Source organism: Opisthocomus hoazin, chromosome 9, assembly GCF_030867145.1.
Source record: "Opisthocomus hoazin isolate bOpiHoa1 chromosome 9, bOpiHoa1.hap1, whole genome shotgun sequence".
NCBI classification, from domain to species: domain Eukaryota; kingdom Metazoa; phylum Chordata; class Aves; order Opisthocomiformes; family Opisthocomidae; genus Opisthocomus; species Opisthocomus hoazin.
Window position 1 is genome coordinate 30,064,466 of NC_134422.1, and position 22,144 is coordinate 30,086,609.

General features: G+C 53.6%; 1 protein-coding gene across 3 annotated transcripts in view; it reads left to right on the forward strand.

Moving 5' to 3' along the window:
• Nucleotides 1-577: 577 nt before the first annotated feature.
• Nucleotides 578-22,144, forward strand: part of NRP2 (neuropilin 2) — a 90,388-nt gene continuing 68,821 nt past the window's right edge. For all 3 annotated transcript variants that reach the window (XM_075430056.1, XM_075430057.1, XM_075430058.1), the window contains exons 1-2: nucleotides 578-768; nucleotides 12,541-12,718. In XM_075430056.1, the coding sequence (XP_075286171.1) occupies nucleotides 696-768; nucleotides 12,541-12,718 (251 nt within the window). In that variant the 5' untranslated portion in view covers nucleotides 578-695. The remainder of the gene's footprint in view (nucleotides 769-12,540; nucleotides 12,719-22,144) is intronic.

Consider the following 22,144-nt stretch of genomic DNA (forward strand, 5'->3'; position numbering starts at 1 on the left):
GCCCGCGTTCCCCGCTCGGCGCGGCGCGGCGGGAGCCCGCCAGCAGGGACAATCCTTGTCCTGACGCTCCCCCGTCCGACAGTCTCTGGGCGTCTGCTGCGCGCGGCCCGGCTCCCCGCCAGCGCCCGCAGCCGGGGCTCTCCGTGCCCGCCCGCGCTGCCGGGCCGCCAGCGCTCGGGGCCGGGGACGGTGTCCGGGTGCACCGCAGCCGCGCACAGCCGCGCCGGTCGCCCCCCCTCCCCTCCCCTCCCCTTCCCTCCCCCCCACCCCCAGCGCCGCGGGAGCCCCCGCGTTTCCCCGCGGCGGCGGCGGGCGGGGCGGGGTGGGGCGGGGCGGCGCGCGGGCGCCCCGAGGGGGCGGTGCGCGGGCGGGGGGCGGTGCCGCGGCTCGGCGCTGACAGCCACATGCCGCCCTGCCTGAAAAGGCTGCGAGGCGCCGGCGGGGACGGAGAGCAGGCGTGGACGGCGCCGCAGCCCGCATCGCACCGCGCTGCGCCGCGCCCGGGGGATGCCGAGGCGCCGGCCCCGCGGGTCGCCCTAGGGGAGAGGCGCGCCGCCGGCACCGCCCGCCCCGCGGTCCCCCGCCGAGCCCCGCCGGAGCCGCTCGCGAGTGGGGCGCCCACGCGGGGGCAGGGAGGCGAAGCCCGGCCCCGCGGCCGCGGGGCGTTCGGTGCGGGCGTCGATTCCTGCCGAGGGATGGATGCGCTGCTGCTGGCGTGGGGATTGCTGGGGCTGTGCTGGCCGGGCTCCGGAGGCACGGCGGAGACAGGTAAGGCGACCCCCGGGGCGGGGGAGCTCTCCCCGCCCGCCCGGCTTGCGGGTGCCCGGGCGCGGTCCCGTGCGCGGGCACAGGGGCTCTGCCCGGCCTCGGGCATCGCGGAGGGGGACGCGGGCGGGATCGGGTTCTGGGGGGCTCCCGCGTGTGGCGGGGCGGGGGTAGTGCAGCCCTCCCCGGTTACAGCCGCGCGGCTCCTGTCCGGAGAGGCGCGGGGACGGAGCCGCACTGGAAAGTTGCGTGCCCGTGTTCGGAGAGGGCACGGGGGGAGCGGTAGGCACCGGCCGCATCCCGGGCAACCGCATCCCGATGCACGCGGCCCCGAGCCCGGTTGCGATTTCGGGAAACTTTCGGCGAGAAACGAAAACCGTCTGGCCGGGAGCCGGCAGTGTGCGGGGCGGCGCTGGGAGCGGGGGAGGCGCGGCGGGGGCGCTCCCTCGCCGGGGGCACCCCCGGGAGAGCCTGCCCGCGGTGCGTGCGGGACCCGCGCTGACTTTGCCGGGGTGCCCCGGGACATGACGGGTTCGCGGCAGGCTTCGGGGCACGGGTGTGATTTCCCCGGTCTTCGCTTAAGGGCCAGGCTGGGCTGGGATGAAGCCCCGGCGCTTGCATCGCTTCGGCCTGGGGACAGGAGAGGGGCAAGAGCGGGCTGAGGCCGGGCCCCGCGCTCCCCGGGCGCTGGCTTTGGGTCCTGCTAACGGGGGCAGCAGGGTCCCCACCTGGAGCAGTCACTGGAGGAGAAGGATGTGCCTCACCCAGCCGCCCACCGCTCTCTCGGGCCGCTCCTGCGGTCAGCAGCCCGGGAGCTGCCGGCAGGACGGTGGTGCCCAGTCAGGAGCCGCTGAGCCGCGGGTTTCCCTTCCCGTTAGCCGGGGCCTGGGGACGTGCCCCGGGGGGGGGGGGGGGGGGGGGCTGCCCGGGCAGCGCTGCGTGGCGAGGCGCGGTGTGCCTGCGTCCGTCCCGGCGTGTCCCCCGGCCCCGGAGCGGCACGGCCACCGTGGGAAGGGAGGTGGAAGGTCTCCGCTGCCTGAGAGAGTCCCTCTTGTTTTGCGGCAGCAAAGCACAGACGTTCCCGGCAAACGCGCTCTGTGTGCCTTCAGTCGCCGGTTTGGCATCGCCTCCTTCCCTACCGTTATAAAAGAGAGAAAAAAAAACCCATCTTATCTTTAAATTGGAAAACGAACGAACAGGCACTGGACGGGGTGAAGAGAAAGGGCAGAGCCCTGGGAGGCCCCTTCCGAGACGGTCCGTGTCGCAGAGGCTTTGCCCGTCCTGCTGCGGTGGGCACCGCGCCGGGGCGGGTCGGGCTCCCCCGGGGTGCGCTGGGCAGCCGGGCCGCGGGCCCGCGGCTCTGAGCCCGACCGTGCGCCCGCCTCTGGGGGTGCACCGCCCCCCGCGCTCGCCTGGGAGCGGGACCCCCGACCGGGAGGGGGCTATGAGCCAGCCGCGGCGCTGGGGCCGTTCGGCCGCTGTAGGAAATGCGTGTTTGAGCGCGGGGTTTTCCCGGCTGAGCGGGCCGTCACATGGTGTGGGAGCCGGCGAGAAGTTGTCTCCCTGCGGCTGACACCGGCGGCCGTTTGCCGAGATGCTGGTGTGGTGCTGCAACCCGGGACGAAGGACTCTATTGCTAGCCCAGCGAGCAAAGGCACGGGGTAACGGGACGTGCGTCCGATCAGGCTGCGCTCAGCTCCAGTAAATTAGCCAGCCTAGTAAGAAAAACATGCCAGAGGTAGGTGGATTTATGTTTCAGTCTGGTGTATCTGAAAGCCTTCCCCCATTATGAAAGTCCCTCTTAAGGTTCCCTAAGGGAGGTTAGTAGAGAGGGGAGATGTTTTTAATAGACAATAATATGATAATCCACATGGAAAAAAACCCTTGTGCAATATTTCTACGGTAAGAGATAAACAGTGCAGCTGCCAATTTGTATGTAGCCGAGCAAACCCTGAGATAACCATGGAGGGGAGTGGGTGGGAGACCCTGGAAGATAAATCTGAAGGCTGGATGGCTGTGTGTTTTTCATCTTCCCGTAAAAAGCAATCAAATAAGAAAGTAACAGATTTGAATGACCCAAGTACCGAGCCATTCAGATGATGTTTGTGCAGCTCCAAGCAAAGCTCAACCTTGAAGCTTTCCAAATAGTTTGCTTAGAAGCTAGTATTTTTAGTAATGACTTAGGAGATGTGGCAAGGTGGGGAGGGGGACCAAAACAAATTGCTGCCAAGCAGGCACACAGCCGCACACACACAAACATGCGCACACACAGACCCACGCAGCATTGCGTGTGATGCCTTTTGCCCGTTGTGCTGTTAACTCGGTTCTTACTGGGAACAAAAGCTTTTTTAGCCTAGGAATCAGGCAGTTGTCAGGAGCATCACTGAAAACGACTGATACAAGCTCAGTGGGGGGCTCTGACCCAGGTTAGGATGCTGTATTTTGTTTTCCTAACTTTCCTGACGCAGAAAAATCGTGGTGCGTGGTGTCTGGAGTGCCAGGCAGGCATGCTGGTCCCAGGGGGCTCTACAGAGGCACTTCCCATCTCCCTGCCTTGATCCTTCTCCCCCCGCAGCCCCCTTCCCAGTATTTACCCTGTGTTTGGTACCTTGTGCGTGGCTTGGAAGGTTATAATGAGAAAGCAACCTGCTTTGCTGGGCTGGGGAAGGCAGCGCTCCTTGTCCCAGCAGTGTGCTGCTCCAGACAGGCGGGTGGGTTGGTTTCCTTGCAGAGATCTCTAGTGCTGCGCTCCAGGACATGGTGGCCTTGTATCACAGATAGCCTGAGAGGAGAAAGCATCCTTCATGGGGTTTAGGAAGCTGTCAGGTTCAGATAAGGCTGGGATCCTATCCTGTGGGACCCCCAGTTGTATTAATAAGGAAAAATTAATTTTTAAGCACTGGGATTGCTGCCAAATTATATGACCCCTGACAGGCCAGCTGTGCTAGGAAAATAAATCGTCTGTATCTGAGACCTGCGATCCTATCTGAAATCGAAACAAGAAGTCGGCACTTAGCCACGATGTTGGGGGCAGATTGCAGCAGCCTGAGAGCAAACTGGAAGCTGCTAAACTTGCTCTCCATTGTGTGGTGAAGTCACCGCCACCGTGTCCCCATGGGGGTCTCAGGAATACAGTTGTCTAATCCGGGAAGTGTGGAGAGCTGATGTGCCTGCACACACCCAAGCTGGGGCTGATGGTGTCGGCACAGAGGTGGGGGCAGAAGCAGGGTGTGAACATTTCCAGCTCTACTCTCACTCTGTAACAGCCCTTTGACACATTTCTAATTATAATATACACACAGACAAAGAGGTAGCTGGGCTATTTTCGAAATCCCTGTCTACACCCTGGTGGAAACCGCAATACTAGCAACAACATAAATCAGGGCTGTTGCTAGCAGTGTTGCGCACAGCTTAGCGCTACAGTAGCATGGTTTTAATCATACTCAGAATCAAAGGGTCAGCCTTCTCCCTGCCTGAGCCAAATTGCAATCTCAGAAGGCTGGATCCTGAGCCAGGCTTGATGCTTGTGCAGTGAAAAGACACAAGCGCAGACACGGAGGAGAGGTTTGTCAGCACGAGGTCAGCAGGCACAGGGCCAAACACTCGAAATCACAACTCTGATCTGTAACCCTTTCCATGTGCCAGCGATGCCTGTGGATTGCATGGGGGAGGACAGCTAGGGTAACACTGGGGGACCAGGGCCCCGACCTCAGCCTTGGTGAGGCAGCCTCTTCCCAAACAGGTTGGGAAAAGGGGTACAAGCAGTGAGTTGGCGTGTAGAATAGCTTAAAGTATTACTTGCAGGGATGGATGGCTGCAGAGACTTTCTGTCTGAATGCTTCTCCCCCTCTGTTCATACTTGATGAGTCAAAGAAAATGGGCTCCAGAGATGAAGTGCTGGGCTCCGCGGTCTTTAAAACCTGCCCTGATTTCTCCCCATGCATTTGAGACAAAGGCAAGACATCTGCCCCGGCTGTTCTGGTGGGTCACATTTAGTCTTTCTCAACGTCCCTCCTGGGAAGATGGTGAAGCCGAAAGGACACTGTCCTTCCACTCTGCTTATGTTTTGTTGAAAGGCTTATTTGGACCCTAGTTTTTAGGGGATGCCTGTGGGGGGAGGAGGGAAGAAAACCCCAACCACTTATGCATTGGGACACATACATATACACTTACTGTCTCCCTGGTTTCTCCTTTCTCTACAAGCACACAAATCTCTACCTTTTCTCTTATGCACCGACCCTTCCGGTCCCCCCCCACCTTGCTGCCTGCCACACACATGCTCCTGCATCCTTCTCTTCCCTGTGCCCTCCCTCGTGCACCCAGAGTGCCTCGGCAACTATCTCCCTCATGCACAGCCCCAGGCTGACTCCTGCTTTCCTCTTTTTCTGTTTGACCGCTGAATATGTGCTCAGCAGGAAACAATGTGTTTAAGACACTCGCCAGAATGTATAATAACTTTGGTGCTACTAGTGAGGCTAAACAGTAGCTTGATTTGAGCGAGCCGTCGTAAAGGCTGAAGCCACCGCTGCTCAGCAGCATGCACGGAGGGAGCTGCAGCGGGGCCTCTCCCCGGGTGACTCCAGAGGGGCTGCATCCCATCTCATCCCATCCCATCCATGGGGCTGCCCGCTGCTAAGGCACCGTGTTCCGTTCTGCAGCTCCAACAGGGCCCCTGGGAGAGAGGGCTGAGCAGGGGTGGTGTGGGATTCAGAGAGGCTCTGCCAGCCACTTTGGGAAGAGGCAGGAACAAACTGCCATTGCCAGTTGGGGAAAGCCAGGATTCAGTTTTTGTGAAGAATGGACCCTGACAGATGGGCCCAAAAGGTGTGAGGAAGCTGAGAGGGCTCAGGGGGAGATGAGAGATGAGACAGGCTTTTTTTCTTCTTGGAATTGTCATAATAGCAATACTAATTAGTATTTCAGAGGCACTGAACACCTTTTATCAAGCCTGGAGCTCTGTAGAGAAGAATCCTAGGTGAATCCATGGCTCTCTTTAATGTGTGGAATCTGAAATGTCTCTCACTTTTCCTCTGCTTCCCTCAAACAGCCTGGGGTTAGCATTCACGGGGGTGGCTCAGCAAATTGTTTCATCCTCATATTAGTGTATCCTATAGGTAGGATGGCAGGCTGTCATGCAGTAAGCCTCTGCTTTCTTTCTGCCCCTGCTCTGAGCCGTCAAGCTTCCCTGAGTCTCTGTTTCCCCGCTTGCGGTACCGGTGAGGTTTTCTCAGAAACTGCCCGCTCTGCAGCTTGAAGGTCTCCTGAAGCTGCCACCTATTCCTGGGAGATGGCAGTGTGTTTCCACAAGACTTCAAACCCTAGTGCAGAGGCAGGAGAAACAGGCTGATTCCTGCAAGTTCAATAGGTAATCATCCCCCTCCCTTGCATGTGCATGCACACATTCACGCGCTCTCTCGAATGGTTACCGGAGTAGCCAGGAGTTGTAATTCCACATCCCAGACCCACCAATTACATTCACAGGCAAGCCGGGAGAATTGTGCGCACACTTATCAATATCAAGACTAACACTATTAAGCTGGGTGCCCTAATGGAATTGTATTTGTCTGTGATATAAGATGACAAATAGCAAAGTTAGCGGAGATGGCACCATGTAAAACCGGGATATGAAATCTCATCAAAGATGGAAGGTTTTGGGGGGAGCGGCAGAGAAACCACCAGCACCCCAAAATGGCAACATTTAAAGGTCAAGACTGCCACTGACTGAAGTGCCATAAAGTGGTGCCAGCCCCTGGAAGGCAGCTATCCAGAACCGCAGGTGTGGAAATCAGCTGAACTCAAGTGATTTCAAAGCAAATTACCTGAATTTGCATGCAGGATTTGGCCCTCTCATTTTCCATGGTGAAGCTTGAGCAGGTCTCTATTTCAGGTCTCCACTTAATTCTTCTGTGGATTAACGTGGCAAGGAAAGTGCAGGTATCAGAACTCTCCAAATCTCATTCTCTCTCCTCCTCCCTCCAATACTCCCTTCTTATTTAAAAATAATTTAAAATGATCTCTTTTTGCAAAGGCTCACAGCTAAAATGTTCCATTTGCTGAGCTTTCCAGCGTTCCCCTCTCACTGCTGTCCAGCGCTATAAAGTGAATATATTGCATCCCTCCCCAGTTGCCTTAGGAAGTGGTCAAACGGCTGCATTCCTCAGCTGATGGATTGGTGCGTTCCTTTCTTGCTTAATCCCAGACAGTGTTTTTATGAGCCTGTCTTGTGACAGGCTTGAGACACTTTGAATCAAACAAAATCCTAGCTGAGATCACAAAAGCAGTCTTTAAATTGTGCTTTGCCATGCCTTTATTTTTAAGTGAAATTGTAGTTAAACCGGTAAAGGCCCTCGATGAAATGTTCTGGGGACTTTCCCCGATTGTATGAAATCCCAAGATGTGGATGTGGGTACCGCTCTGGGATGAAACGTGCGTGTAAGTGCTTTGTGGTTTTTGGGTGTGTTTGTCCATTAATTTGTTCAGGAAGCCTTTGAAGCTTTATCTTGCAATCCAAAGCAAACACGCTTCTGTTAAAATAATCTATGCTACTGGGGATAAAATATCTAATCTTATTAGCTTCCTCTGCACTATGTCTCTCTTCTTGGCCAATGGCTAAGCTGTATCATTTAAATCCGAGAGCTCGCATTTGTGTTCCTGCCTGATGCGAAAGTTGTGCCGTGTGGTTTGGGGTGAGAGCCCCTGCCGTGTTAGCCGTGCCCAGACTCTCTCCCCCAGGGCCAGAGCCCAGAGAATGAGGCAGGATGAACACTAACGGTAATGAATCCTCAGCAGAAGAAATCTGTTTGTCCCCTCCCTACCAGGATTTGGCAGAGTGTTTGGGCACACATGGACCTTGACAAACTTTGTTGTTGCAGAGCTCTTTGACTAATGGGACTGAAGCGCAGGGATTGCTGCTCAGTGGCTCGTGCCAAGTGCACCAGCTCTGAGAGCAGTAGGTCGTGCAGGCCAGGACCCGTATTTTGCTGTGCTGTCGGAGGGCTGGCAGGGCCAAGCTCTGCCCAGTGCTGAATCCCAGGACGCAGAAATCTTCTGCGGTGGTTGGATGAGAGTGTGGAGCTGGGCTGTGAGGGCCTCATGCGAGGAAGAGAAATAAGTGACGAGGCCAGGCGGTGCATCCCTCTGCCTTGGGACTCCCAGGATCTCTCTCCCTTGCTCCTTTGCTGCCCTCGAAGGCTGTTCTTTCCAAGCAGCACAGACACCGATGATGCAGCTCACCGCTGAGGCAACAAGAACACCTTAAATTTTGTGTGCGGCCCTGAATTACATCCCCAAAGTAAAGTGAACACAGTAGATCAAAACACGTGATAGTTTTCTGCTGGACTCTACAAGGTCTGAGAGGCTGTAGTGTGTGTGTTTGTTGTGAAATGGGCCTCTCTGGTGATGATTATTTTTGTTACAGGCAGAGTTGGCTTTAGTTTCTGTGTTCAAGGTCCAACAATAACTGCGAGCCCAGCTCTCCTGGGGTGAGGAAAATCCAGAGGGGTTTAATCGGCAGGAAATTCAAGTAGGAGGACGCTCTGCTCCCGGCCTAAGATTTCAGCATGCGCTGATGAGCTACAGAGCTGAAAAACCCCAAGTGTAGGGGGAGGTTCCCGGGGTCTGGCTGTTATTTTTGCGTTCCCTGAGTGAGGATTGCTCATTACAGCCTGGGGGAGGCACGGAGAGGCTTCATCAGCCTGGATGTCTCCAGCAGGTCAGGGCAGGGAAAGAGGGGTCTGTACCTCACAAAGGGTGAGGAGCTCAGTTGCTGATACCCATCTCCCTGGGAAACTTTTGGAGTTGCCTGCCATACGCTGTGGCCTGTGCGGGAGTCTGCCCTCGTGAGCTTCTCCATGTCTTCCTTTCCTATTCCTACGCCTCGCTCCTCATCCTCTGGTGTAGTTCCTCTGTTGGGGTGGCCCTGCAAGGAGAAGGTTGCTGGGATAACGTGAGTCATGTGGTGGGCATTAATGAAGGAGGGGATCTGGGGATTTCCCGTTCTGAACACAGCCTGCTTCGACACCGCTGGGGAGTGCCGACCTCCGTAGCCTCCCCTGAGGAGCCCAGCTGCTCTCCCGTGGCCTCACCATCGGCACAGCACTCCACTGGCCCCTCCGCTGTGCAGGCTGGCAGGGGCCCCAGCAGTTTGCTTGCAATGCCTGCATTTTGCTTGCTGAGCAACAGGATGTCCCACGCACCTGGCAGACTTGGCTTATACTTCAGAATTTAATTTTAATTTTATTAAGTGAATTCAGGGCTGGCAAAAGCTGCCAGAGCCCATTAGCTGTGGAGCACATATTGCTTCCAAAGCATACAGCCTGGGCAGTAGCCATGCCACTCACCTTTTTTCTTTTTAATATTTTTTTGCGTGGATTCAATGCATCGGTTTGAAAAGACACATTTACATAGAAGCTTGACCCTCTACTGTGGACAAAACAGGCCTGATTTTATACAGAAAGCCAGTGGTTGGCATGTCTGCTGAGGCAAACCCTTTGCCTGTCAGTGGGCACAGTGGTAGATTTTTTTGTTGTTGTTGCTGGTGTTAATCTGCTAGATACCAGTGAATCAAAAGAGAAAAAGCCTGATAGAACAGTTACAAAGATATTAAAGTCATTTTGCCTCTTCAGATAACTCTAAGAAGCCCCAGTTTCCCTGGTACGCTGTTGCCCACCACGTGGCCTGGTGCTGTGTGTGGTCAAGGCAGCACTGTACTGAAGTAGCCCCTTCATTTCTCTGGAACTTCTTGGGGAGGGGTGAATGAGAGGACAAACACTGTTCCTCTGGAAGGCTCAGATAAGCTTTCCTGCTTTCCTCTTTCCCTGCTGCAGGAAGATGGTGAAATTTTCCTGGTGGTATCTGAACACCTGAGGGATGTGGCTGGTGCTCCTGTCCACTCAATAGTTTCGCTGCTTGTCCCTCTGTTGCTGCAGAGACCACAGTGGCAGAGAGCTGGGCTCCAACCCTTCTCACTCAGGCTGTCCTCGCTGGCACCAGCAGTTTAACTTGGGCACCAGCTGACCTGAAATCAGAATCAAGCCCAGGGATTTCCCTAGCTCAGTCCTGCTGACCTGCCATGGCCCCACCAGGCGAGGCAGAATTTTTAAGATCAGGGTTTTCTGCTTCTGAGTTCGTTTGTCAGGGAAGAGCTGGAGCAAGCTGGAGCTTGACACCCCTGTTCACATTGCAGTTCCCCTCCAAACAGTTGCAATGGCTCACAGAGTATTCATACTACCCGGCGCGAGTAAGGGGCTAGCAGCTTCAGAGTGGTGGGTGATGTTGGTGGTATCAGCCTAGCGGGTAGCATGTGTGTGCGAGCTGGAGAGACGGGGAGGGGATGACGAGGTGTGGAAGGATTGACTGTATTTTCATTGCTTCGAGACTTTGCCCTTTCCAAGAAAAATAATCTGCAGCTTGAATATTTCTCTTTGCTGGAGGGGGTGGACATGTGTGCAAACGAGGTGTGAATTTTTATGAGAAGGTGTGAAAGTGTGTACATGAGTGAAGTGTGAATTACACGTCTATTTGTACATTGATGTCAACAAGTCCGTGAATTTCTTCCTTCCATGTGAATGTCTCTTTCTCTCTCTCTCTACCCCCAAACCCACGTAGAAGTGTGTGTGGGCAAATATGCCTTGCTGAGAGAAGAGATTTGCACAGGAACGTAGGTTTGTAAATGTTTGTGTGTTGAGCAAGCTCTCCTGTGGAACAAAACCAGATGTTTTTTGGTATTCTCAGCTCTTCCGTGGCAGCATTGCAATTTTTCCCCTCATATTTTTCAGAATACTTACAGGATTATTTTAAGAAAAAGGGGAAGGCTGCAGAGCTGCCTTCGGGTGTGTGAGAAGAAAGTTAATTTGAAGAAAGAATGTGTTAGAGGGCATGAAAAACATGGGGGAAATGGAGACAGGGCTTTTTTGTGGCGAAGGAAGCCTCACTCCCCCACGAAAGGCCCTCCTGCTGCCCTTCCTCTCGCACAGGGCATGTGCACTTTCTGCAGGCAAGCGTGCAGGCAGCAGGTTGTTTAGTCAAAGTGCTGTTTTCCAGGCAGCGTTACCACCGAGGGGTCCTGCTTCGCTCCCGCTTCTCGCATGGGCTCCGGCGAGAGGGCAGCTTGAAGGCAGGCTGGGATGAGAGAGCGGCAGAGTTGTGACAGCCTGGCAGGGGACACCCCTGGGGCCTGGCGGCCCCCGTGGACGGGGGACAGCCAGACCCACAGCGTGGGGTTGAGCCCATGTGGGTCCGTGCTACTTTGCTTTTCCTGGGCTGTCCCGGGGCTCGGCAGCAAGCACTGCTGCGGGAGGGCCAGGAACTGCCCTCGGGGCCAGGGTGATGGGGAGCACAGTGGAGACCCTCGGCTGGCAGAGCCGGCGGGGCGTGGGACGTGTGGTTGCTCTCCCACACTCCCCGCGATGAGGGTGACACTTCTCCCGTGCCTCAGCTCCCTCGGGACGTGGGGTGTGCCTCAGGCCCCATTGCAAGGTGTGCACATGTGGGCCCTGGGAAAGCCCACTTGCACCCTCCTGCGGGACCGGAGCCCTCCGGGGCTGTGGGGAGGCTGTGGGGACAGTCTCGCAGCAGGGATGGCCCGTGAGGGTTTGCATCCCATGTTACACCCCATGGCTTGTCATCAGGGAGGGGAAAGCCTCTCTGCAACGTGGCACCGAGGTCACCCCTGTACGCCTGCCAGCCTGCCCTGTGGAGAGGCTCAGGATTTGGGCCATTTTGCTGGTTTTTGCCTGTTTTGCTGGCGGTGAGGAGGCAATGCTGTCTCCGGGGGCAGCTGTGGCAGCCCGTGGGGCCGTGGCGCTGGGACGGGGCAGTGGCAGGGGAGTGGGGGCAGCGAGAGGCACATGGCGGGGGCCCCATGAAGAAAGGGACTTTGCTGGGATTTGTAGTGCGTTATCAACTGACCCTGTGATGCAGATTTTCCTCCCAGCAAGTAATGCGATAATAAATTTGATTTGCAGCATTCAGGAGATTAAATGTTTTTTTGAAGATGAAATCACCCTCTAGGGCCTGTTCTAACCCAAAGCTGAGAGTGCTTCCTCTGCTCACCACGCAGCCGTTGCCAGCCATTTGTGGGCTAGCCCCACAAAACCACCGCTGCTGATTATCCACGTCTGCAATTCCAACGGCGGAGTTAGCTTGAAAGGTTTCGGGAGGCCAGTCTGCCAAGCCGGGCGGCAGGGGCAGGCGGGCTTGGGGAGGGAGAGCACAGCAAGCAGAGCAGGGCTGTCCTCAGCTCTGCCACCAGCCACGCAGGTGGGCCTGCTCCCGCCATCAGCCCCCCCGTGCCTCGGTTTCCTTCCTTGGGACCAGCAAAGCTTTCCGCACTCCTGCAGCTGTACCGAGGGTCGTACACATCCAAAGTTTGGTGTCTCTCAAGGCAGCTGTGGGAGACTGCCACAGAGCAGCTTGCAAAGGAGGCAAAAGGAGGGATACAACAAGGCGGCTCCAGATGATCCGATATCAATCTGTCTCTTACTTTATGGCTCTGTAATAGCCTCAGCAAGAGCATTTATTTCTCTTTTCTGGTCTGTGTGAAATGTGGTATGTAAGTGTGGCAGGAGGTGGAGGGGAAAAGGAGTAGGTTTGTTATGTAGAATAATTGCACTTGCCTAGAGATTAATATGAAATATTAGAGTACCAAATGGATGTCAACAGCCTGGGGAACGGCCTTTATCAGACCACCCCTAGCAGTGGCCCAGAGGGACTGGCTGTGTGCGGCCGATGCCCAGGACCCATTTCAATGCCTTGTTCCCTTCTGTGTCTCTGCAGCTCAGCCGTGCGGGGGCCGCCTGAACTCCAAGGATGCCGGGTACATCACCTCCCCGGGGTACCCCAACGACTACCCCTCCCACCAGAACTGTGAGTGGGTCATCTATGCCCCTGAACCCAACCAGAAGATTATTCTCAACTTCAACCCTCACTTTGAAATCGAAAAGCACGACTGCAAGTAAGAGCCTTCCTCCTCCTCTCTAGTACAGTCATCTCCTCCCAGTTTTACCTAGCGGTATGGGCCTCATACTTCCTTGCGTGTGGGAAAAAAAGCATCATCCTGACCCCCACAGCACTCTGTCCTGTTGCCTTTGAGGGGCAAGTGTGCATCTGCTGACGGGGTGCTTATAAGATACTGCTTTGGACACACAGGATAAGCCTACTCTGCATTGAACTGGAAGTTCACTCAGCCTGATTATCAGCTGAAAGGAAGAGCTGACTGGCTTTCAATTTGAGTTTGACTTTGGTTAAAAGGCAGGTTGTTTTTCAGAGTGTTGAAGTAGCCTCACTGTCCTTTTAAACCATGCTGGGAGAGCAGAGCAATTTCCTGGCATGTAACTAGGCAGAGGTACGGCACAGAGAGCCCTAGGGCTGGAGACCCAGGCTCCTGCCATATGAGGCTGGGGGCTTGGGGCCCTGAGCTGTTTGGGCTGGATCTGACTCTCCACAGTGGCTATTCTGCTGCGTTTGGTAAACTGGGGGTTTGGTTTTGTTTGCTTTTTTTCTCTTCTAAGAAGGGACTCAGAAACTAGATGTCCGGGGAAAAACAATTAACAGCTAGTAAAGAATAATTAACAGCATCAAAGGGCACCATAAAAGGCTGAGTTAATAACATGGTCTCAGCAGACATATAAACCTGTGTGTTTAATTTGGAATCCACAGCCAGCTACAGTGATGCCTGAGCTGTGAAGGATCTTGGGGTCTCCTAAAACAGGCCTGACGCAGCAGTCTTGCCAGACACGCTGGTCCTGTTGATTAAAAGGGGGTTATATATGGAGAGGGGAACTCTGTTTGTAAAAAGGACAGAGGGACAGGGAAAGCGTTTATGGGGCTGTAGAATCAGTCCTGTGGAGAACAAAGAATTCAGCATGGGTTTGATGATATACTGAAGGTTATGAAGTGTATAGCTGGATCCTCAGCTACCATAATATCAGCGTAGCTTTTCTAACTAATGAAGGTGTGCTGATTGATGTCGCTGGGGATCTCATCACCCCCTACAGATAAAGCCTGGGCTAATAAGGTTTCGAACACCATGAACTCTCCCTGAAGTCGCTGTGCGTGCAAGGCATTTAGCACTTTTCAGGATCAGGCCTGCATTTAGAGATGCAAGGAGGTAGAGAAAGGCTTAATGTGGGCATAGATGAACACAACAAGGCCTCGGCGATGTGTGTGAGAATGATGGTTGCTATCAGATTTTATTATTGCTTGTACAGGCTGAATTGTGTAGCTTGCTTATAGCTAATGCGGTTGCCCCAAATTTGCAGGAATGAAATCTTTATAGGCCTATATTGATAGTCTGCAGAGTATGCACCATGTGTTGGGCAGGGCAATGTTGTGTGCAGGGCAGGGTTTGAGCTGGGCAGGAGGGACTCCAACTTCTGCCTCTCTAAGTTCTCGGGCAAGCAAAGCCAGCTTGGTCCGAGAGCCAGAAACCCCCACAGGCACCTGGGTTTTCCTCCACATGTAGGAAACTGTCAATTTTAGCTCTGAGCACCTTGGACAACTTCTGCCATGTTTTGCTGCCTGTGAGAGAGCAGAGTCTGGTCCTGAGCTGCAGGTGGTGTGTGCTGGAGGGGCTGCCTCCGCGCTGGAGATGTTGTCCCTTTGCTGCTTTCTGCTTTACCGTGGCAGATCATCTGAGTGGCGGCTACGTGGTCTTGCCCTTTCCTTTTCTGTGTGTGTAGGTGCATGCCAGGAGCCTTTAGTTAAAGCAGAAAAATTTAAGTTGGAGGGGTTTGGTCCTCCATGTGGGACATGAATGGTGGAGGGTTTGTCAGGGTCTCTGATTCAGTTCAGCTCCTGCGGCAACATTGCTCTCTAGAAACCAGGTATTGGTATCAAACCTCTCCTGAAAGTGAAGTTTTACCTGCATCTCTATCCTCTTAGCTGCCGCTTCTGTGCAAGTGAAGCAGGGTTCATCCACAGTGCACTGGGGCTTCTGCTGGCCACAGGTATGAGTGGGGAGTCAAGCTGACTTTGGGTGCCTGCTCCCCAGAGCCAGCACTGCCAAGTAGTGGGTTTGAAAGAACTTCACAGACAGTCACAGACAGGAAGAATACCCAAACAAATGAAAACAGTGCATGATAAACACGACCTGAAAGAAATTGCTAGGAGGGTGTCACCGTTTAGGGCAGGGTAGCAATAAACAGCGTGGCAGATGCTCTCTATTAAACCCCGTCCACTGCACCAGGGAAAGGAAAAAGGAGGAAAAGGGAGAGAGACTTACAAACTGGAAATTAAAACAGCTTTACTGATAATACTAATAATATTAATAATAAGGGAAATAAGGCAAAATATACAAACCCTATACTGAGTTTCCCGGAGTTGGGTGCTGCGGGTGCTGACCTCCCACCAGCAGCTGCCAGGTAACACCACGAAATCTCAGACTGGACTCAGCTGTAGATGGGAACTCAGGAATGCATGGATCAGAATCTGGATCAGGATTGCAGGCAGAACAAGGAGCAGGATCCTCTTCAGAAGCTGCTATGGATGAAGAGAGTGAGACCCTCATGATCCCCCAGCTTTAAACCGAGTATGACACGCATGGCATGGAATACCTCGTGGGTCAATATCGGGTCACCTGTTCTGTCCGCCCCTCCCTGCAAGTACGACCCTTTATGACTCCTCATTTGCAGAAGCTAAAATGTCTATCAGTGATCTTGGCTGCTATAGTAATAATTATAAACAGGGGCCTTTTTCTGCATTTCATTCCTATTGTTAGCTCAGTGAAACTATAAACATCAAGTGTTATCAGCGTTGGAGCAGACACTGTCTCTAAAATATGCAGCCAACTTCAGAAAAATGTAGTTACTTAGAAGAACTTGGCTGTAAGGAAGATTTTCTAAAAGAGAATCAGCTCTGTTTTAACCAAAACCAGGTCAGAGGGAGATTTTGTATTTTTATTGTGACCTACCAGCAGGACACAAATATTAACACTGTGTAATGCTCAGACATTAAGCCGTACTAATAGATGACCATCTAGTAATAAATCTTGTCTCAGTGTCAGAGGGTATTTTGTGAAGAAACGAAGGCCTCTTTGCAGCTGCAGGTGGTGGGAACCTTAACAGGAACAGGAGTTCAGCATCAAAGAAACATAGTCTCAGGGCAGAGCCCTTCTTTTGACATCTGATCATTAATATAGAGCACATGCACACAAGTGTGACAGGATGACGAACGCTATTGTGGCACTTTGTCCCTGGTAGACAAGGTTCCCCCTGCTCTGGAGTTGCTGTCTGGCAGCTATTGGAGCAGGAGCAGGGCCAGTCTGTGCTCCCAGCTGCCGGAGGTAAACACCATGACCCCTTCCTCTGTTGCTTCTTCCTTCAACATTCCGTTTTACCTTATTAGGCCAAAGTTTCTCGCTCATAAAGCATAACATTTACATTCCTAAAACCCATTCTAAGGCCTACAAGAGTATCTGGAGAAGTCTTTTTAGTTTTACCATGTCCTGTCTGGCCTTCCTTGTATCTGCTGTAGATTTCCCTTTGGGACGGGAGGCGTTTCCTCCTGTGTTTGGTACAGTGCCTGGCACCCTGGGGACCTCTGCGGAAAGGTCAGCGATTTCCCCTCACCAGGCAGCTGGCCGGAAAGGGGGTACGTACCTGGTGCTGCCCGGACGCCGGAGCAAGAGCTGGCTGCGGAGAGTGGCTTCAGCAGCCAGCCCTGCCTGCCTGGGCACGGGACTTTCAGCCGGGGATGGGCGCCCAGAGGTGGCAGCCAGGGGCGGCTGCTCGGTGCTGATTGTTGCTATTGTTTTTCTGGAGGCACATCTGGGCTTTTATTTTTCAGCTGTGTCCAGCTGCATTAAGAAGTAACCCCATCCCCACCACCATCATGAAAGGAGTAATTTGGTGTAATTAAAGCCCCAGAACATATTCCTCTCTCTCTCTCTCTCTCTCTCTCTCCATTTGTGCTTCATCCATGCTCCGAGGAAGCACCTTACTTTGGGAAGGCACTTAGGGTTAAGAAAATTGGCCTTTTCTTGCTGTTATTTGTGGCTCTTGTGCGCCAGCATGGCAGGGATCGCCGTTGCGGGAGGGTGGGCACGCTGTGGCAGGGCGTATGGGACCTGGAGTGTTGTTTGCACTCTCCTGCAGCTGTGGGGCCACAGCAGTAATGGAAGAGCCACAAGGGAAGTTTGATGCTCTGATAAAAGACCTGCCAAGCTATTCGGAAATGATTGTAATAGGCTGTCTGCTCACCATTTCTTCCTCTCTGTGCTGCGAGTGCAGCTGTTGCTCGGGCACTGTGGCCCTGTGCTGTTGGCATCTGCTCTCCGAACAGGGAAGTGGCATCCAGTGGAAAAGAGCATGCTGCTGCTGCTGTGGCTGAACGTTTCCACTCCCTGCATGGCATGACGGTAGCTGGGCAGCCTTGTGCATGCCAGGGTTTATCTGTGATCCCAGGAGCAACCTGTACTGTTTGCAGTAGGTGTGCAATAGGGGTGGCTGTGCCCTGGCTCGCAGAGTCACGTAGCCAAGCTGCCTGCTCCTTCCTAATTGCCATTCTGCTGTTCTGTCTGCCCTGCTTGCTTGGAAAATCCAAGTCAGAAACCTCAGCTCTGTGTGAATCACTACATTTATAACCACCTTTTCCGTTCGTGCATCCCTCCCACTGCTGGGCTTCTCTTTGGACCATGAAAAGCTCTCTCTCGAGATTGGCTACTGACTCTGCCGTCCCTGGCTGCACTCGTCTGGCTCTGCCAGAGGCTCGGCCCGGGCAGAGCTGCTGCTGAGTGCTGGGACGTTGCTGTACACAGGCGGCAGAGGCACGCTCCCTCCAGGCTGCAGCGGGTGGGCTCGTGCTTGCTCTGCAAGCAGCAGACCTTTCAGCTGAGTCATAACATCTGCACCAGAGGAACGTTGTCTTGATAAAAAAGAAGCCCGACTGACAATCAAACCGTGCCAGCAGGCTTTTCTGTAGCCCCTTCTGACACATGCTGTAACTGGGTTGCAATGGAAGGGATCCCTGCCTGGGGAGGATTTGGGGGACCGCTGCCATGGCTCGCAGCCCCCTCTGGTGGCACATGCCAAATGCTGGCAAGGGTCTCTGGAGACAGGGGCCTGGGGCTCCAAAAACAGGCAAGAGCCTTCAAATTGGAGACAGCCTGGCGCTGCACGGTCAGGCTCTTCCTCCTGACTTTGGCTCCCTGTGTCAAGCTCTGGAGTTTTCCAGAAACAGGAACTGGGACCACTGTAATGGCAAAATTTATGCGGTTGTCACTGTGACCTCGTAAGCGCCACGGTAGTACCAAGAGAGTTGAACCAAGTTCAGCATCCTGGTGTGTGCTGGATACCGGGCAGGCATGGCAGGATATGCCCCTGCTCCCAGCCTGAAGGCCAGAGGGGATCAAGGTTTGGCAAGGGAAGACATCAGGCTCCCAGCGCCCGTCTCGCAGAGCGCTGCCTGCGCAGAGACCCTGGCAGGGACAGGCTGCTGTTCCTGGGCCGCACTGCAAAGGGTAAGGCACGCGGGCTCAGCTAGCCCATGAAGGCCTCTTATGGCAGCATGGCAATCTCCTGTGCTTCCAGGAAGCTGGGCACTGGAACAAAACAGCTCTGCATCCTTCCTAGAGAGCAGCAGATGCAGGCCCAAGTCCCTTGCTCAGGCGATGGGGGGAGCTGCGGCCAGCCCCAGTGCCCACGGGCAGGCAGGCAGCTGGGGCCGCAGCATTCAGCCTGGCTCTCTTGGCTGTCTCCTTCAAACCAGAGCATAATGTTGCAAGAAGCCGTCCTTCCATCAGCGAAGGTTAAGAGTAGATGAGGCAGCAATTATGGACAGCTAATTAGTAAATGCTTTGAAAAGTATGCATAATTAGCTTATTAGTAAACATTTTAGTAACAATGCAGTTCATCTTGAGATGAGAAAATGCTTAGAAAAGAGAAACACATTTAGAGGACTACAGAACGCCGGGGCTTGGGGGGGGTTCTTCGGTGGGATGCAAGGGGATGTGACTGCATGTCCTGCAACACTGGGGGAGTCGAGCTCTAAACTGCAGAGAGGGGAAGTCGAGGATGACACATTAAGGAAGGCATTTGCTTGCTCATACGTTTATGGCATGGGTAGCCAGAAGCAACATTTCTAATGTACAGGAAATAACTCAGTCTGGGTAACGTGACACTGCAGCTCAGCTTGTCTTCAAATGAGCTTCTGCTGTTTTTTAGCTCTGTCCAGCATCCGCTGTATGGTTCATAATTCCTGTCAAGCCCAGGTCATTTTCCAAAATGAAACATCAGTGAAGGGGTTAGCTATGACGGCATTAACCCAGCACATGAGTTAACAGCTCAAGGTTGTTCACATCTTTCTTCTCTGCTGCCCGTCTGCAGAGCTGTGAGAGCTCTGCTCGCTCCGTGGCTGTGCTTCCCCGTGCCCCAGAGCCTCTCCCTGGGGGGAAAGGCCAAGTCCAGGCTCTGCAGAAGGTCATGGCCCCAAAGGCACTCTCATGGAGTCTCCTCTGTCCCGCCGGCTCACCAGCATCCGGTGTGTAGGAGTCAGATCTGGCTTTGCACCTTGTTTCCTGCTGGCGTGATTACAAATTGAGGGCCAACTGGTGACACTGGGAACAATAGCACTGGAGATAGAGACCTCTCCCTCTCCTTCCTGCTGGAGAGGAGGAGGAGGAGGTGGTGGTATACTCGCTTCTTACTGAGCCTCTCTGGCCAGTGAGGAAGAGAGCAGGACCTGTGGGTCCCCTGCAGCGTCTGGGGACGGAGTGAGCACAGGGCTGGCTGTGGTGACTCCTCACTAACTGCACTCAGGATCCAGCTAAAAGTGTCAGAAGCCTGTGCCTTTTGTGAGTGTGCAGTGCGAGCCACACTCCAGCTCTAAGCCCCTTGCATCTTTGCTGACCCTGCTTAGCGCAGATGCCATAGAACAGTAGTAGAACAATCCCACTGAAGCAGCCAGATGATAACCACAGCGTGGAGATGCTGGTGCTTTCAGCAAAGAGCCCAAGGCCCTTGGCTGTCTTTGCAACAGTGCTCCAGCTCACTGAGCGGCACCGTTCACGGTGGCTTATCCCAAACAGGTGGGTCACAGGAGCCTAAATGTCTGTGGGGATATGAGTCCTGGTTGCTTTTTTTGCATCACACAGCAGGGTTAGCAGTGCTCTTCCGTGTCACAGGTTTGCCACCTGGATGTGGGAGTTAGGAGGTTTAGTGAATGTAAGGCGAGTGCCAGAAAGATATTAAAGAAATTACCCTTGTTTTATTAAGCACCAGATGCAAAGCCCAGTAAAGGCAGCAGGAGGTTTTGCCTTAATTTCCACAGGAACTGGTTTAGGCTTTTAATGAGCAACTGTTTGCCTTAGCTACACGCAGCCTATTTAATGGATATCATCCCTATTGTCAGGCTGTAACAGGGGAGTGGCAGACTCGCCAGCAATATCAGGGCTGGGAGTTGTGAGATTTGGGTTCTTCCTTCTCCCTGCTATTGATTTACTGTTCCTGCTTTGGCAAATCACTTTAAATTCCCCACCCTATAAAGAAGACCTGGGCTTCTGCAGGCATAAAACACAGTCTAGATAGCAACAGTGCATTGCAGACTCCCCTCCAAAGACGGCTGCGTAGCAGCATCACACAGGAGCAGGTCAGAGCACTGCAGGCAATGATTGGTTCGTTCCCAGCCTTTTCTGGCCGGGTGTGAATTCTGCAATTAAATATGAATGCAAAATAAAAAGAACAGACTGTAAAGAGCAGTTCTTCTGGAAACAGAAGAAATTTCTGGTTGCTTTTGGCCAGAGCTCAGCACAGAGCTTATTCGAAAGAATTGGGGGAGGTTAGTTTTCAGCCTGAGACTAGTTCTCAGTTTTCTTTAAATCAAGCTGCTGCACACCACCGTTGAATGGCAGTGTAATAATATATTGCAAACCACAGTCTGGTGATCCTGGAATTCCTTATAAGTTAATAGCAGTCATGGTCCACTAATCACAGCTAGGATGTTTTAAGCGACTGTCTTTGATACATCAGTTCAAACACACTGTAGAAAGGCCTTGCTTATGCTGGCTTAGCAAGTAGATCAGCAGATCATTAGAAAAAGTGAATAACCTGGGGGTTTTTGTTAGGTTTTCCCCCCCCGCCCCCGAATTCCAAGGAATTCTTGGGATCTACATACAGCGCTGCTGAGCAATCACAGCCCAGTAGTATGGTGGTGGTTTTAAAGTGGCACTGGGTCAGACAGACATGGCGATGTTACTGTTTAAGATATGGCTAGAAGCAGAGCCTGAAGCAGCGGGGTCTGACAGCAGGAATCCTATGCCAAAGACTTAGTCCTGTTACAAATGGCACAGAAACTGGCAGGGCGGCTCCTCTGTGTGTGTGTGCTCTGGCTGCCCCGAATGTCACTTCTCGCAGAGGTACGGAAGACATTGTGGTCGGTGTGAGGAAGGACATGGTTTTTGAGGTGGAGATCCCCTTTGCTGAGACAGGCAGCGCTCGCCTGCTGGCGGGGATGCTCGGGCATTGTGAAACAACAGCAGTGGGAGAGCCCCTGTGCTCAGCCCTGTGCCTGCCGAGGCTGTGCCGCGTGCAGGGTGTTTGCATGGGAAGTGCTCAATGTGTTAGAAACCTCCAGGGAACACTCGGAGCTGTGGTTGTTGACGGATGTCCAACAAGCAGTAGGCCCCCCCCCCACCCCCCACCGCTGGCAGCACGAGAGCTTGAGGCGTGTGCTCAGCTTCCTTCCTCTTCCGCGAGTGTTGGTGTGAGGTTTCATTTACATTGTTATTTTGCAGTGAAAAAGGAAGGTGTAACGCCTGGCTCTAGCACGTTGTGCCTTTGGTAATACTGATGTTTGGCTGACAATAGTGGGTAAGAACAAGATGTGGGATCTCCATCAGCAGAGGGGACTGACTCACAATTGATCTGTGTTCACTGCATCTTGTTGAAGTTTTTTGACCCATTTGATTTCTTAGGTTTTCTTTTGTGAAAACCCTCTGAATTTTCTGCCGTTCAGGAGCAAAACATCTCTCTGTGTCTTTAAATATGGCAGATGGGGATTTCTTCAGATGTCCAACAACTCAATTGAAGGAGACCTCAGGAGACCTCTCCCCTTCCCTGTCCCCCTTCTCAGCCTGTCTTTTCATCTGCAATCTGGAGATGTAAGGGCTATAGTAATAGAGTGTCAGAGGAAGTAATTGATTCATCACACGCCGAGAGAGGAGTCTGTTGCCTTCAGTGTCAATGGAGCTGAACCACAGCCTGGAAGGGTGAGGGAGGCTTGTAAACACTCCATGGCTGAGCTGGCAGGACAAAGCAGATGCACTGCCGTGGCTGAGCAAGAGGGTGACACAAAGGGTTGCTTCAAAGAAAATCTTCCTGAACAAAGCAGTGGCAGGGCTCTTGTTTGTGGGAGAAAAAGGGGCGCGCCCATGCCCCTGTTCCTTGCG